Genomic DNA, 15252 nt, shown 5'->3' with positions numbered 1-15252 from the left:
TGTTATTTGCATCTGACAGATTTTTAAAGAATTCACTTACCCTGTATATGTGATACCTGATTTTCAGAAGTGGGTGCCTAAAATTAGATGTCTCTAGCTGTAGCCTTGGTCTAGTTTTCAGAGGAACTGGAAGCTTAGAGAAGGATTCACTTTCAGCACTGGCAGTGCTTTTTCCAATACTGACAGGATGAGCTGTGTCAGAAGACTCTGAAAAACGAAGGCTGTTCTCAGTTTGTTTTGTTCTTCCTGTTTCAAAAATGTACCAATTTTTAAAAAATTAAATCTTAATAACATTCTTTAGAATTACTTATTTAAAGGGCTGAATTCTTTATCAAAACCATTTCTTCTTTGAGGCATCCTTAAGAAAGTTGGGAGTGGTAAGCTCTATTCAGATTAAAGATTGGAATTCAGAGATCTAGTTATGAAATCTCATTTTCAGTGCCTGTGTTTTGGGTGTTGCTGCTGTGTTTCCTGCACAGAGAATGAGCTGGGTTGCCACTTTCAGACTTAGAGCACTGTTGTACTTCTGGGAGGGACCTGGAAGTCACCCAAATGCCATACTCAGATACTTGGCTATACTTGGGTTTTTAAAATCTGAAATGTCTGACTATACCAGAAAAATAACCCTTTCAGTTTATATTTATCAGTATTTCTTACAAAGTCTGTCTTTCACGAATAATACATTATTTTCCACTGTGATTTGCTGTTTTGGATGCAGTATTGTTATTTAGATGCAGATTTGTCAGGGCTACGATCACTACCTTCACTTTCACTTTTCCCTTTCTCTTAGGGTAGCCTTTCTGCTCTTGATTTTTTTTTTAAGACAGTGAGTCTTAAAGGTAACAAATCTACAAATGATAGCTTAAAGAAATGGGTGAGCTATTGTCCAGTGGAGGAAATTTCCAAAACAGAATGGCATGCTTGCTTCTTGTTGCATTTCTGACTGACTCATGTGTTTAATAGGCATAGGCATCCAGGATTAAGGCAGCAATGTTGAGCCACTGATGCTTCATTCAGGAGCAAATAAAATATGTGGGGTTTGTTTTCGTGTTTTGTTTTTTATTTTTACCACACAAGGGCTTGGAGGGTTAGAACTTTCCTGCTGTTTAATTCCCTTCCTATAATATTTCCAGCATTTTTTTAGGTATTTTGGTCTTATCTTATTGTATTGTTCTTGTAGTGCTAACTCTTATAAACAACTTGGTCCAAGGCACTGTGGGCTGAAGGTGTATCTGACCTAAATAAACCACCAGCCTTGTGAGAGGGGAAGTTGTGCCCTTGGCTTCTGACTGTGAAGGAAACACAGTGTTTGATGAGCTCATGCTTGCACATCCACTGTAGGCACGAGTCTTTCTGTGTGTGTTGTCACCTGGAATTTGTTTGATTCAAGACAGGATGCAAATAGTAAACATGTTTGTTTCTTTCCACATGTGCTGACAGCATAGCCCAAAATAGATCCTCAAGAGCCCATTATATAAAATACAATTACCCTTAGGGTATTTTTGAAGGGGATACAAAGCCTGATAACTTTTACAAATCAAGTGGATTCAAACTTCAAAAATTGCCCAATCCCAGTCCACTCACCATCCCTCAAACAAAAATCACACTGTGAATAAGTCTTTTCTCTTAATTTTAGAGTAAAACTTGCTGGCCATATAATTGATGCAATACCTGTTACTCTAATCAAGCTGTTTAAATGGGTTTAACTTTCTATTAATAAAGATATAACAGTCTTGAAATTTGCATAAAATATGCTGATGTTGATCTGAATTCAGTTTTAAATTGTTTAGACTAGATTTACTGCTTATTATAATCCAGGCATTTTTTCATGACCTAATAAATGTAATTTTTTTTTCTAGATCTGTTTTCTCCTATTTGCTGTTCTCTACATCGTTTCCTACTTTATAATCACAAGATACAAAAGGAAAGCAGGTAAGCATAGAATTTTTAATATGTAAAAAAAAATGTTTTTCAAATAAATAGATGATTCTTTTCTTGTCCATCTCCACAAGGAAAGTGGAGAAACAGAACTGTTTGTTAGGCTCCTGGTCTATGGCAGCCTGAATTGACCTGGTTGTGTATGGCAACCTACATATTAATTGTTTTGAGATGGAAGAAAGGGGTTAATGTCAATGTAGGTGCTTCTGCCTCCCTTGCCTTGAGATCCTGTTGTTCTCCTTTCACATCAGCTTTTCCAGGAAAAGTATCTTCAGCTGTGTTTTAGCAGCAAAATCAGGTTCTGAGCTTTTGCTAGGAAAGTGAAAGGTTGCCAGTGCTACAGAAGGGAAGTAGCATTGTTTCTCTCAAAAAGTCCTGCTCTGATCAGGTACAGTTATTATTTCAGTTGTCTTAACCTGTCTGACTTCATCACTGAAGTTAAGAAAATACCTTGAGATAATAATCTGTTTTTTTCCCTTTGGGAGCACTGTCTAGTTTCCATTCTAGAACTAGTCTGTAGGAAGCTCTCTCATTTTCTTTGGTATTTTTTCTAAAGACAGCATAAAAATGAGTATAAAGTCACAGAATCTTTGACTTTTGACAGCTTATCCGGAACCTTGGTGCTTGACAATAGTCAGGCTTTAAAAACATTCTTGTGTATGGTGATTTTGGTGCTTTGAACTTTATTGGAAAGTGTTTATTGAGTGGCCTGTGCTATGATAGAGCTGCTGTCATGGGTGGATTTGTGTTTGAAAAAGTAAACTTTTTGTGGAATTTAATCCCTTGGAAAAAAAGGTACATCTCTGTAAACAAAGGAAGTGAGACAGATACTATCTTCTGATCCTGATATGTATTTTGGACATTAAAAAGCTGCTACCATTTGGAGATGGAAAGAACAGGAAATGGAAACTGGTTTGGCAAACACTGTGGGATGCACAGACACTTTTATTACCTTTTGTTGGCAGTTATCTCCTCAGCTGGGAAGAGGAACTGCTCTGCAGCTGCCCTGACTTTAGGAAAGCTTTGTGAGCATGTACTTAGGCACACTTTGTAGCCTGCTATGATCTTCCTCATGAGAAATGTTTGAAGACTTAACTCAGCTGCAACTCTTTCAGGACAAATTGTTCACTGCTTTTCCAAGAAGCTTTTTAGCCAAAATGATTCATAAGAGACCTTTACTTAGTCTTTCAAAACACCATGAGGTATCCATCAAAAAACCAACACCTCCAGGTTCTTTCACAGAAGAATTTCAAAATAGCAGGAGGTTATTGGCTATGTGTTTATTTCAACTGTGTGCATGACTCTTAAGAACTTAAATTTATTTTAAAATTTAAGAATAAGTAAAGTCAGTTGTTCTATCTCCTATGGAAAATAGGAAGACCTTTAGAATGCTGAGTGTAAAATTATTTCAAAATGCCTACATTATTTCAAATTTAGAAATGCTTACATTTGTGTACTGATGTGCTTAGAGAAGGGTGTAAAGAATAAATGAAGGATGTGTTAGTGATTCATCTGAATTAAATGTTGATGTTGTTTGAAAAAATTGTTTTAGTGAAGTATTAAGTGAGGAGTAAGTGAAAAAAAAAAGGTCAAAAATGTGAAGTATCGGAAGGAAGTCATGGCATCTTATATGCAAAACAAATAACAAGAATATATCCACCTCTCCTTCCTCCCCTCCCCTGAATCCCCAGGAGCTGGAAAGAGGGGTAAGCAAATGGAAGCAGCTGAGTAGTCATCACTATTGTTCTGGCTATGCTTTCTTGTTTTTAAAAGACATTTATACTGCAAATAATTTCTAGCAGTATGCTAGCTTAGTGTGGACTCAGCCTGTCCTGTAGCTTGCCTGCCCTCTGTGGTTCCAGAGATGCCAAAGGGGCAGTTTCTAGCAGTAGCTGTGGCTGTAGTAGTCTGAAAGCATGTTTGCCATTGAGCCCTCTGGAAGAGGTCTCAAAGAAGTTCTGATCTCCATATTTAAGTAAAGTGAAATAACTTTGTTACATTGATTGAAAAGAGTCTGACTACTGAAAAAAACAGGGAGAGAATATTTTAAGAAGGTTCCTTCCAAAAATGAATATTGATGCTCATGAATTGTATCAGTACATCTGAATTTGAATTGTAAATTAAAATTAATCCTATCTGTATACATTTTAGCCTGAAGAAAGACAAGTGAGTATTGAATATAACCTGATGTCATTTAATTTTCAGATGAGCAAGAGGATGAAGATGCCATTGTTAACAGAATATCGTATGTATAGCTCTTCTTGGCAGAACTTCTTCTCCTGAATGTATTGTTATGATAGGAATCTTCTGTGCCTCCAAATAAATATGAATCTATTTGAAATATTTAAATGTTTCTTAAATAGCTTGCTAGAGGGTCAGGGAAAAAGATTTGGTATAGTGGCACCTTGAGTTATGAAAAGTGTTGTGAAAGTTTGGTCTAGGCCTTTTTTCACCTGTAGTTCTGCTGGTAGGTATGAAGTTGGCCAGACCATTTCATGAGGACCTGATGCAAGAGGTGGAATTGAGTGCAAGACCTTCATTTAAGGGCTCCAGACATGGGTGTTTGGATAGGAGGTGTTGTAAGTGGCCACAGCAGTCAGTGGAAGGGAGGCAGTGGATCCTGTGAAGAAAGTTAGCTCTCTCTGAAGAAGGTCTCTTTGATCAGTGTAAAAAAGCTGCAGAAAGGTTACAAGTGGAAGACAAGCACTTGCCAGACCTACAGGTCTGCCAGCAGCTCTTTCCTTATCCTCTTGCTGTGTAAAGTTAGATATGAATATCTCCTTTTGAGTATGCCTCAGGATGTGCAGAGCTGCTGTGGCTGTTGCTGCCCTCTCAATTGGCTGAACTGTGTGAATTGGCTCCTTCTGTGTCCCAGTGTTCTTGGCTTCCCTGGTGCTGCTGGCATCCCCTTGGAAGAAGAGCTTGGAGAAAAGCATTGTTGTAAATAGAAAATGTTCTTTTTTCTTTCAGCCTGAACTTCCTTAAATGTGCATGTTATTTTCCTAAAAGCAATAACTCTCAAATATATGTAAATAGATTTTTCTTCATGTGGCGTAATTGTCAGGACTTGAGGTGTGGAGGGATGAGAAAACAAAGGCAAATGGCTGGAGCACTCTGCTGCAGTTTGTTGGGTTTCCCAGTTCTGGCTTAGAATACCTAAACATCCTTAAATAAAAGAAAAAAGATCTCAGAAGCCAACAACAACAGAATATTTTTAAAGTTAAAATTACTTACTCATGCTTTCTTTTCAAAGTATTGTATGAGTGAAAAATGGATTTTTTGACTATTAAGTAAAAGTAAGATTGCTGCAAGGAGCTTACAGGTGCTGCTGTTGTAGGGATGTTCTGTTTATTTTGTCATGCAGTTTTGCATTGAGAATTATTTCTAGTTTTATTATAGCATTAGATTAGTTCTGTAAGAAAGTTTTGTTGATCTTATTTTTTTTAAGGACACAGTTCTTATTAATGCCACAAGATGGCATTTGGTGTAAGTTGTATTTGGGATCTGAAAAGAATAAGCTTAAGTATTTGCAACATTTCTGACAATTTCTGTATTTTGACTTTACATCTATGAGATGAGAACCTGAATAACTCCTTTATGAAGAAAACCCAACAACTCCTTTGTGAAGAAAACCCAACTTCTTTTTTTCAGTTTGGTGTTCAAATATTTATGTATAATTGTACTCACTCTTTAGTTGTTAGAATGCTGCTCTGCTTTTAAAAATTGTGCTAAGAATGTAGAAACTGAATATTTTTTTATTGTGTATGTGTCTGTGTGGGAAATTAAGACAGAGGTGAAAAGATATTTAATGAACTCCAGTAGTTTAACTTCTGTATTACAAAGGAATTGAATGCATGCATGTGCCAAGAGACTAATCACGGTAGTTGGTAAAAGCAAATTATTTATATTGGGTCCTGTAAACTATTTTAAATTTGCTTTTTGAAAGTTAAATGTTTTGGAAATCCACAGTTCCTCCTGCCCATTTACAACAGAAGAATGTATTGCCTTTAGATGCTGATTACCAGGTAGTTTAATTACTTTTTTCCTGCTGTTCAGAGCTTGTTGGTGGTAACAGTGGTACATTTCTTTAAATTTCAGGCTGTTCTTGAGCACCTTCACTCTAGCAGTTTCAGCTGGTGCAGTCCTGCTTCTACCTTTCTCAATAATCAGCAATGAGATCCTGCTTTCTTTTCCACAAAACTACTATATTCAGTGGTTAAATGGCTCACTAATTCATGGTTAGTACTCAGCATAATTTAATTAAAATGAATGTCTTCATTATACGTGCACAGATATGTCCTTATTTTCAAACTGATAACTCATTTTCATTTAATATGCTAATTGTTAATGTGCTGTTGGCTAGTTGGTTTCACTGCTGTGTGATATATCACAAAAGTCTGTCTTAACTGTTCTGTTCTTTTTCTATAGAATTATGCAGGCTTGATGGAATTAAACCAAATTCACTGCTTTGAATAATAATGTAAATAAGAGCTACTAGAAGCTAACTTGAAACATGCTGTTCACACTTCTTTATGTTAATGCAAGATTCATATGCCTTTCTCTTTATGGTGATACCTATACATGTAAAAACATGTTTTAAGAAACTTGCTAGCTGTGGGCAGCTCAGATGAGATAGTTATATTCAGCTGTTGGTGATTTATATGCAAACAATGAAAATTGTGGAATATAAGTGTTGTGATAAAGATGTGCAATAAAATAAATGGTGAAAACAGGACATTCTTTTCTAGGTTTGTCTGCAGAAAGTATGTTCACTATATGAAACTTTAATCTGGTACAAATAATTCACAGGTTAACTGGTGTTCTCTTGAGTCTTGTGAAGAGAGCAATTTGGCTTTGGAGGCTTTTTCTCTGAAAAGTGCTTGCTTTTTGCTAAATGTCTAATAATATTCACACATAGCAAATTCATGAATTTCCATATCCCTGGAATTTCCAGATCCCTGACTTGCAAGGATTTTTTTTTGGGGTTTTTGTTTTGTTTGGTATTTTTTATGAAGTGAGAGGAGGTGAGAAGTGATGTTTGTAGGACATAATGGAATAGTTCTTCATAGCAGGGATGGTTGAACAGTGAAAAAGGCACTGGGAGATCTTGAGAGTTTTCCAAAACTCAGGTGGCCAAAGCCCTGAGCAGCCTGATGGCACCTGCAGTTTGGCTCTTTAAGGGCAGGTCAGGCTAGGTAACTTTACAACTGAACTCTTTCTAGTTGAGTTATTTTGTGATGTGTTTTGTGACATGTCATGAAGAATTGCTAATTTGGTATGTCTCCTACATGGGAGGAAAAAACCCCAAGCTAAATAAATGTTTTTACATGTATTTAGCTGCTCAGACATTTATGTTCTTTATTCCCAAACATGAGAAAAAAATTATCGGAAGACAATCCTTCCTTCTGAATCATCTTTGGGAAAGGGCCATAAAGTCCATCAGAGGCTGAAAATTATATAATAACCACTTCAAAAATTTTTACTGTCACTTGTTGCTTCAGAAAATTTGGGTTAGTAAGAAATCTGGAATAGTTGCTGTTAAATAGGAAAGACTTTGGATTTGCCAGTGACTATATTTTAGTGTGATGATGTTGGAAAATACCTCTTTATGGACACACACTATAGTTTCTATTTGGTAGAACAGAAATTCTACCCCTTGTTAGCAGTTGCTGACAAGGAGGGGAGTTGAGGATGTTGGCGTGTCCAGGTGTGCATTGCGGAGGGCGAGGTGCGGTGGCGGTCCCTGAGCCCCGGGCGGGTTCGGGTCGGGGCCGTTCCCTGCGCTCGGGCTCCCCCGCGTGGCCCTGGCCGGGATCGCCGCGCTCGGGGATCCCGCGCCCCGCCCGGCGGAGGAACCTGCGCGGCTCTGAGAGATCCCAGCAGCGGCAGCCGAGCTCAGAAACGCTCCCAGCCCCCTCATACTCTGCCTGCACAGCCTTCACCTGTGGTTTGTGTACTGCAAATTGAAAATGTTGTCAAATCGGAGCATTTGCGTTGCTTTAAAACACTTTATTTTTTCTAAATTTATTGTTTACAGCTATCATTTGATGTAATTGAAGCTGACACTGAGGGGTTTTATTCTGTAGGTTGTTGCATTACATCTGGCAAATAAAAAAGCGGAAAATACATGCCTGAGACTTTTGAAGCTAGGCAGAAAGGCCAAACCTGGATCCAGTACAAACACACTTAGCTAATTAATACATGCTGAACTAAACCCGGACTAGTTCTGACAACGGTGTTCCCTTGTGCTGCTTTTGGGTACAACCACCAGGTGGGGGTAAAACGTAATGAAACTGCCACGAATAAGAAAAATGGAAAATTGCTTAGGGTCTAATCTGTTTGCCAAAGACTGAGAAATTTTTAATTTTTGTTTTATGAACATGTTTTATGGGGGACAGTCTTAGGTCACTAAAAATGCAAATGAAAAAATTCTAATTGCTTACAGATTTTCTATATGTTGATGTCAAGTGTCTTATGCAATTTTATGATGCAGTCAGTATAGTAGAAAATAATTATTTTTCTGTGTCTATTTTAATTTGATTTCTGAACTGTCACCTTAGGATAAGAAGTAGAGAAGATCCTTACTTTGAGGAAAGTGCATGTGTCTGTCAGCAGCAGAACCGCACTGCTCTTGTCTTAGTCCTAACTTTATGTGCATATTGTAACTCTGTAGTTTAATATTCTGTAAATGTGTTTCCTATATACTACTAATGTGTAAAATTCTGGATTTTAACTTTTTAAAAATCACCCTGGATGTGCACCAGTCTCCCCTCCCTTAAAATGCTCAATGTTCTCTGCAGCTCCTAAGCACTGTTTTCTGATGTAAGATACTCATGTAAAAGAGCTGCTGAAATTAGGACAAGCAGGTATTCAGCTTTGCATTAGGTAACCGAATGCACTCTGTCTTCAGTTAGAGAAAACTGCTGAAATAAAGACTCCTACCCCCATCAAGTTGTATTTCTACTCTTCCTCTGGTGTCTTTTTTAGGGGGAAAGAAAAAAAGTGCAGACTGCTGGAGTTAATGTCCCCTTGTAAGGGCTGTTAATGACATTCCTGCTGATGTTGCTATGCCTGAATGTTTCTCGAATGGTAACAGGAGCTTCCTGGCAAAGCAAATTGAAAAGGAAAAATCCCCCTCTTTGTTAACTGGAGTTTAGCCACCTTTAGGCACTCTGTTTTCTTTAGCAAATGAGTGTTATATTTCACGCATCTTTTGGAATTTTCTTGTTTTGTTGTCTCTAGCCTGTTTGGCTGAGTTTGCTTGCTGGTGTCCTGCTGCTGTCAATTGCTGAAGTTCACTTGGCCCCCTGTTCCCCTCCACCTTTTATTTCTACTTCAAATTTGAATGCTGTCATTTAAGAAAAAAGGAAATGTATGGTGGAAGCATTTTTCAGAGGGTATAGGCAAAACTCACTGCTTGCTAAGTTTTTTACACTTGGATCTAATTAAGAAATTTCTCTTGATAATGAATACCCCAGACATCCAGTAAATGTCTTTTTCCTTCCCTATTCTTTACAAAATGGCCAGTTTCAAAGAGGAAAAGGAACTTGCCTATACATGGGAAGAAGTAAATAAACAGGGGTTGTTAGTTCAAAATTTTTTATCATTTTTGAGTGATATTTAGGTTATACAATACAGTTCTGCAGAATTATGGAAGTCTGTGTGGTTTGGGGAAGGAAACCTGATTTTCTCTACAGACGTTTTTTTATTTCAGATGCAGAACATGTAATAGTAGTTAGACCTGTTAGCCACTAAATTGCAGATAAGCTTCTGCTTTTATGAAGAAGAAACACTGCATCCTGCACAACTTCTGATAGGATGATTGACGATGGATTCCTGTTTAAGCACCAGAAACTGGCTGTTCAGAAAGTGTTCCACTTAGAAAATCTTAATAGAGCAGATAACTAATCTCTGTTAGGCTGTCACTTCAGCTTGTTTTCTAAACCCTTTCTCTTCCTGCAGATGTCACATGTGTCTTACAGATGTCCTTGTTGTGGTCAGTTGTTGATTTTTCTCACAGATTGCAGAATGGTTGAGGTTGTAAAGACCTCTGGAAATAACCTGCTCCAGGCAGGGTCAGTCAGAGAAGGCTGCTCAAGGCCCTCCACTTTTAGATTTGAGTACATTGAATGATGGAGATTACAAAACCTGTGGGCAACCTGTTGCACTGCTTGAGTACAGTGTCAGTGGAAAATATCTGGGATTTTTAGTTTGTTTTTTTTTTCTTTCCTTTTATGAGTAAGCAAATTTTCCGTTTTTCATTTCATGCTCATTGCCTCTTCTCAGTTCAGTGGATACCGCTGTGAAGATCTGACCCTCCTTTCCTTTCTTCCTCCCTCATCAGATATTTATATACATGGATAAAATCTAAGTCCTCTCTTCTCTGCTCCCTGTCCATTTGTCCCACTTGTTGAGGTTCATCAGAGTTGCAGGACACTGCTGCTCCCCATTTTGTCTCTTGAGCAGGCTTGCTGGGGATGTGCCACCACCCAGGTCCCTGATGAAGGTGTTTCACCGACCATTAGCCCCCGAGGGTGTCCATTCCACTGCTGACACAACCCTGGGAGCCCAGAAGCTCAGCCACTGTTCAGTCCACCTCAGAGTCTACTGACCTTGCCCATACCTCATTAATTAAGCTATGAGGGCGTTCATGGGAGATGATGTTGAAAGCCTTATAAAATCGAGATAAAAATATCTGCTGCTCTTCTTTTGCCTACTGAGGCAGTCATGCCATTGTGGAAGGCTGAGTAACATCATGCTGTTACCATGATGTCTTCTGATTTGGAGGTGATGATGGCATTTGTATACTGCTCATGCTGAAATCCATGGTTTGCTTGGAAAAATAGGGAGAAAGGGAGTATACAGAACTGGATTTTGTGAGATTCACTGAGAGTAGTAAAATACTTCTGTCCTGAGAACTTCTGCAGTGTTCTCTAAAGAACTTTCAATGAGATTGTGGATGTGGTACAGCTGAGCTTGCAGTCTGTCTCCCAAGGTTTCAGACATTTACTATTGAAAGGTAAGTTGTATCCAGGTTTTGTTTGAAGATCATTATGCAGAGAAAAGGATATTTTTCAGCAGTGACCTATAAATAACTATATCCATAACCCCCTGGCACTTGTACATATATTATATTGTTATATGTGAGGGAGGAAACTGTAATATATTTAACTGTGAAACTTTATAATATAAACTTCTTATTTGTTGCAGGTTTGTGGAATCTTGCCTCTCTTTTTTCAAATCTGTGTTTATTTGTGTTGATGCCCTTTGCATTTTTCTTCCTGGAATCAGAAGGATTTGCTGGCTTAAAAAAGGTAGGAAAACACTATTAAATACAGAGTAATTGCAGTGTACACTTAATTTTCAGCCCTTGTTTCTGATGAAACTGAAATTACAGATTGGGGAGGAATTGGTGCTGGCATGTGTGTGCTTATGTGAAGGTCGTTTACAGCTGCACATTCTGGCACAGGGCAGGTATACAGGGGGAAAACCCACTCCTTAAAAGCCATGTGCACTGAAATAAAGAAAAATACTTTTCTAAGAAATGAAATTATTCAATCAAGATTTATTTTTTGGAAGATGATTCTGTTGGAATGTTAAAAGGAGAGAAGTTTCAAGAAATGCACTAGAAATAAAATAAGAAGGAAAAGGAGGACATGTTTCTTGCTAATGGGAATGGTGGTTAATAACAGATGACCCTGAGAATACAGGCTTGATTTGTGAATTTTAAAGATTACAGACATCCCAAAAAAGGTTCAAATATGATCAGTATTAACAATAATATGTTAAACATGCCTTAAAATATTCAATTTAGTTGAATATATTCAGGTTGAGAGTGCTGAGTATTTCAGTGAGGCAAGGAACTTGGTAAAGCAATTTTTGAACAATATAAAATGATAATGATTGTAATAATATGTGAACTAAAGAAATACAGTGAAAAATTACTATAATGGGAGGCACATCAAAATTAATTTCAAATCATAAATATCAAATAGAATAAACTGGAATGACTGTCTGGGGACCAGTTGTAGCACTTTTCCATTAATCTTTATCATCCACATGATTACACTTTTGTTTTTAATGATACTATACTTGAGGGAATTCTGCTCCCTTTGGATGACAATTGTCAGAAAGCAAAGGGTCTTGGAAAGTGATCTTGAAATCTGGAGAATAAAGTGAATTAAAAATGGATGCAAAAGACTGTGAGTCACTGAAGCATGGCATGTAATGTAAAGTCACAAAGGAATAATTGTGTTTGGAAGGAAAACATCATTCCTGGTTGCGTTGACAGGAACTGGCATGAAGGCAGTGAAGTTACCATTTTGGTTCTTGGTGGGATTAGGAAAAAATCAACTCAAGTGATGCTTTCAAGCTGGGATTTTTGGGCTCACTTCTAATATTTGTCTTCTTAAAAGTAGTTTAACTGATTCCAGTGGGGTTTGTGTTTCCTGCAATCCAACAAAACCAAGGATTCTCTCCATTAGCATACTGGGTAAGGTCCTTCTGCTGGTAGAGTTCTCTTGGCTCCAACAGATGCTTTGTGTATCCCAGCTACATGAAACTTGCACTTTACATCAAACTTTTAATAGTTAATATGTTACTGTCTTATGGTAGTGGCTAACAATAAACCCCATTCAAGATCAATCAGATCATCCACCATTGTACATTTATGCTTGAGAGCATTTGTGAGATAAGATGGGTAAGACAGAACCATAGTCTTCTGCAGATGCCAGGGAAGAGATGATTTTTGGTGCTTTGAAGTTTGCTTCTTCATGGAGGCAGATGAGATCAGATTTTAGTGTCAAAACCTACCTATTGGAGGGGAGGAAATTCCACTTCGCATTTTTTTTTTCTTTGAGTTTGGGATGTTTTTTGGAACATCCCAGAAGCCAAGTGTGATTCCTGATACAAATACTCCAGGCCTTTATGTAATTTCTCTTCTATCTCACTGCTCTGTTTAAAATTATCCAAAATGGATGGAATTGTTTTGCCAGTTTGGAGTGAGCCTTGAAGCTGCTGGTTGATTCAGGCATTGTTGGATGCTGTAATATGAACATCCCTTGTCTTTGATTTCTTTTCTTGTAAAAGTAAGTGGCAGATGGCACTTCTGGACTAAGGTGATAGTTAAAATTAAATGTGCTGTTACTTTCAGATGCTGATGTAGATAAAGGATTCTACTTGTAATAATTTCTAGATATGTTTTAAAGAATTACATCACATAATTGGGTGATTAGAATCTGGGAAAATTCAAATTCATGATTACATGTAAAGTTTTCAGTTCTAGCATCTGCAAAGGAAGGGTATTTCCCATCAAGTTTTACTTTCAGTAGTTTGTCATGTTTGTTACTTTTTTCCAAGAAGATTTTGGGACCATGATTACTTAATAGAATTTTGGTATTTGAACAAATTATTTTGTGTACATTTTTAGAAAAAGTCTAATTTTGTCATTCATCGCATCAAAGTAATGGACCAGAGAGATAAAATGTTCAAATGCTATTACTGTTCACTGGAAAAATCAGATTTTATTGATCTCAATTTAAAAGAATATTTCAGAGATTTGGCAAAACTTATAACATTTAAGAGAAGAATGATCTACTGTAAATGTGAAGACATTCAGTAAAGAGATTTGGCATGGATCTTTAATCTTTCAGTTGGGAGTTGGGAAAGCAGTTGGTTCTAGATACCCAGCTCAGATAAAAGTTTGGATAAAGAGACTCTTCCAGTGGAAGCTTTTATGCAGGTCATTTTGTCATTGAATTGCCTTCATCATAATGATTAAATAGGTCACTTGGGATATAGGTGTGTGCACTGAAGATGTCTATTTGAAGATCTTAATGTGTCAATTACTTGTTGGACTTCCATAAGAGTTTTGAAAGTGCATAATTAAAGTTCATTCCTGAAATTGAAATGATTTTTTCATTTTTAATGGATGTCTTTGTTCAGATTAAATGGCAACAGTAATTTTAGTCATTATCACATGTGGGTCTGACTCCTGAAGGTTTTAGCCATCTGTTTATCACAGACTGTGCTATGAAAGTTGATTTTATGTATTGACTGTTATGTGATTTTTTTTTTTTTTGCAAGCTCTGATGTTTCAGATAGCTCACAAATTACTATTGTGAGCTTTGTATAACTTTTCATCCCATGTTCCTAAGTGGTAGCATTGGTCCCTTAACTGTTTTGAATCAGGATGGGCTTGATTAACCATCTTCCAATTTCCCATGCCATTTTCCCTGCCTGCTGGCATACCTGCTAAATGGCACATGGCCCCTTTTAGAGGCTCACTTGGCTTCCCCAGGGCAGCAGTTTAAAAAAACCAAGGGCTTGCATATTGTGCAGAAGAGAGAAATAGGGAAATGAGTCAATGGCCATGGATGGATGCAGTGCTGCACTGGAGTTCAGACTGATTCTCTGCTAGTTGTTCATGAAATCCACTGTGTGAATTCAGAAAGGGCATTTTGGGCCTGAGAGGGCTGACCATGCCCTTCTAAAGAGTTTAAATGCTGCTCTTTGCTCTTGTTCATTTCCATTGAATGGCACTTGAACAATTCTGATGTCAGGACAATAATAATAATAATCCAGCCAATACTGGGGCTGTATAATATACATATGTATAGTTCTGTATGTCTGTGTGTATCTGCCATGTGTGTATGTATGCACACACACGTTTTTGGGTGCACATGTGGATTGGATTTTTCAAGACTTTGAATCATTATACATTGCAGCTTAGCCAGTGCTGTTAACTGAGCTGTTGGTGTACCTGATATCACTTAATCTCTTGCATCAGTATTAAAAACTCTTTTACATCTTTTTCTGTTCTTTTTGTCTTCTTTTGTAGAGACTGTGCATAGAGTTATGTTTCTTATTTAGATAATCTTTTAGTTATTTGTCACTGATGTGCTCAGATTGTAGTTATGAAACAAAGTTGTCAACAGTGTTTCTTAATGTCAGAATTAACCTCATTCTTTTTCATTCCCTCCAAAAAAGAAAATTTGTGCTATTTGCAGTTGAGTAGGTCACAGTGCTGATGTTTCCATGTGTGGTAACAGACTGCACAGAAAATTACATGTGTGCTGCTGTGTGAAGGAGGCAAACATTTTTGAGGAGATAATTGCCATACCTTTTCTTGACCTTTAAAATATGACCTTTCTCTTGATGTAACTTCAATGGAAATTTGTATTTATTTGAAGTTGACAAAGAGAAGGATGTTTTGGAGTAATTTCCTTTTAAGAAAATACAAATAGTGCAATTTACTACTGTGAGAAACTGGAAGAACTAGGTATTGCATAATCACAAGTGTAGAGTTTTAAAAAG

General features: G+C 37.4%; 1 protein-coding gene across 2 annotated transcripts in view; it reads left to right on the top strand.

The window, feature by feature from the left end:
• LMBR1 (limb development membrane protein 1) overlaps positions 1-15252 on the top strand; it is a 68104-nt gene that overhangs the window by 13419 nt on the left and 39433 nt on the right. The window contains exons 2-5 of one of the 2 annotated variants that reach the window (XM_009085806.4): positions 1860-1932; positions 4144-4183; positions 6037-6176; positions 11149-11252. In XM_009085806.4, the coding sequence (XP_009084054.2) occupies positions 1860-1932; positions 4144-4183; positions 6037-6176; positions 11149-11252 (357 nt within the window). Of the gene's footprint in view, positions 1-1859; positions 1933-4143; positions 4184-6036; positions 6177-11148; positions 11253-15252 lie in introns of those variants that run through there. The other variant, XM_050970526.1, reaches the window with a different exon arrangement.

This window comes from Serinus canaria, chromosome 2 (genome assembly GCF_022539315.1).
Source record: "Serinus canaria isolate serCan28SL12 chromosome 2, serCan2020, whole genome shotgun sequence".
Classification (NCBI taxonomy): Eukaryota; Metazoa; Chordata; class Aves; order Passeriformes; family Fringillidae; genus Serinus; species Serinus canaria.
This window is presented reverse-complemented; position numbering and strand designations above follow the sequence as displayed.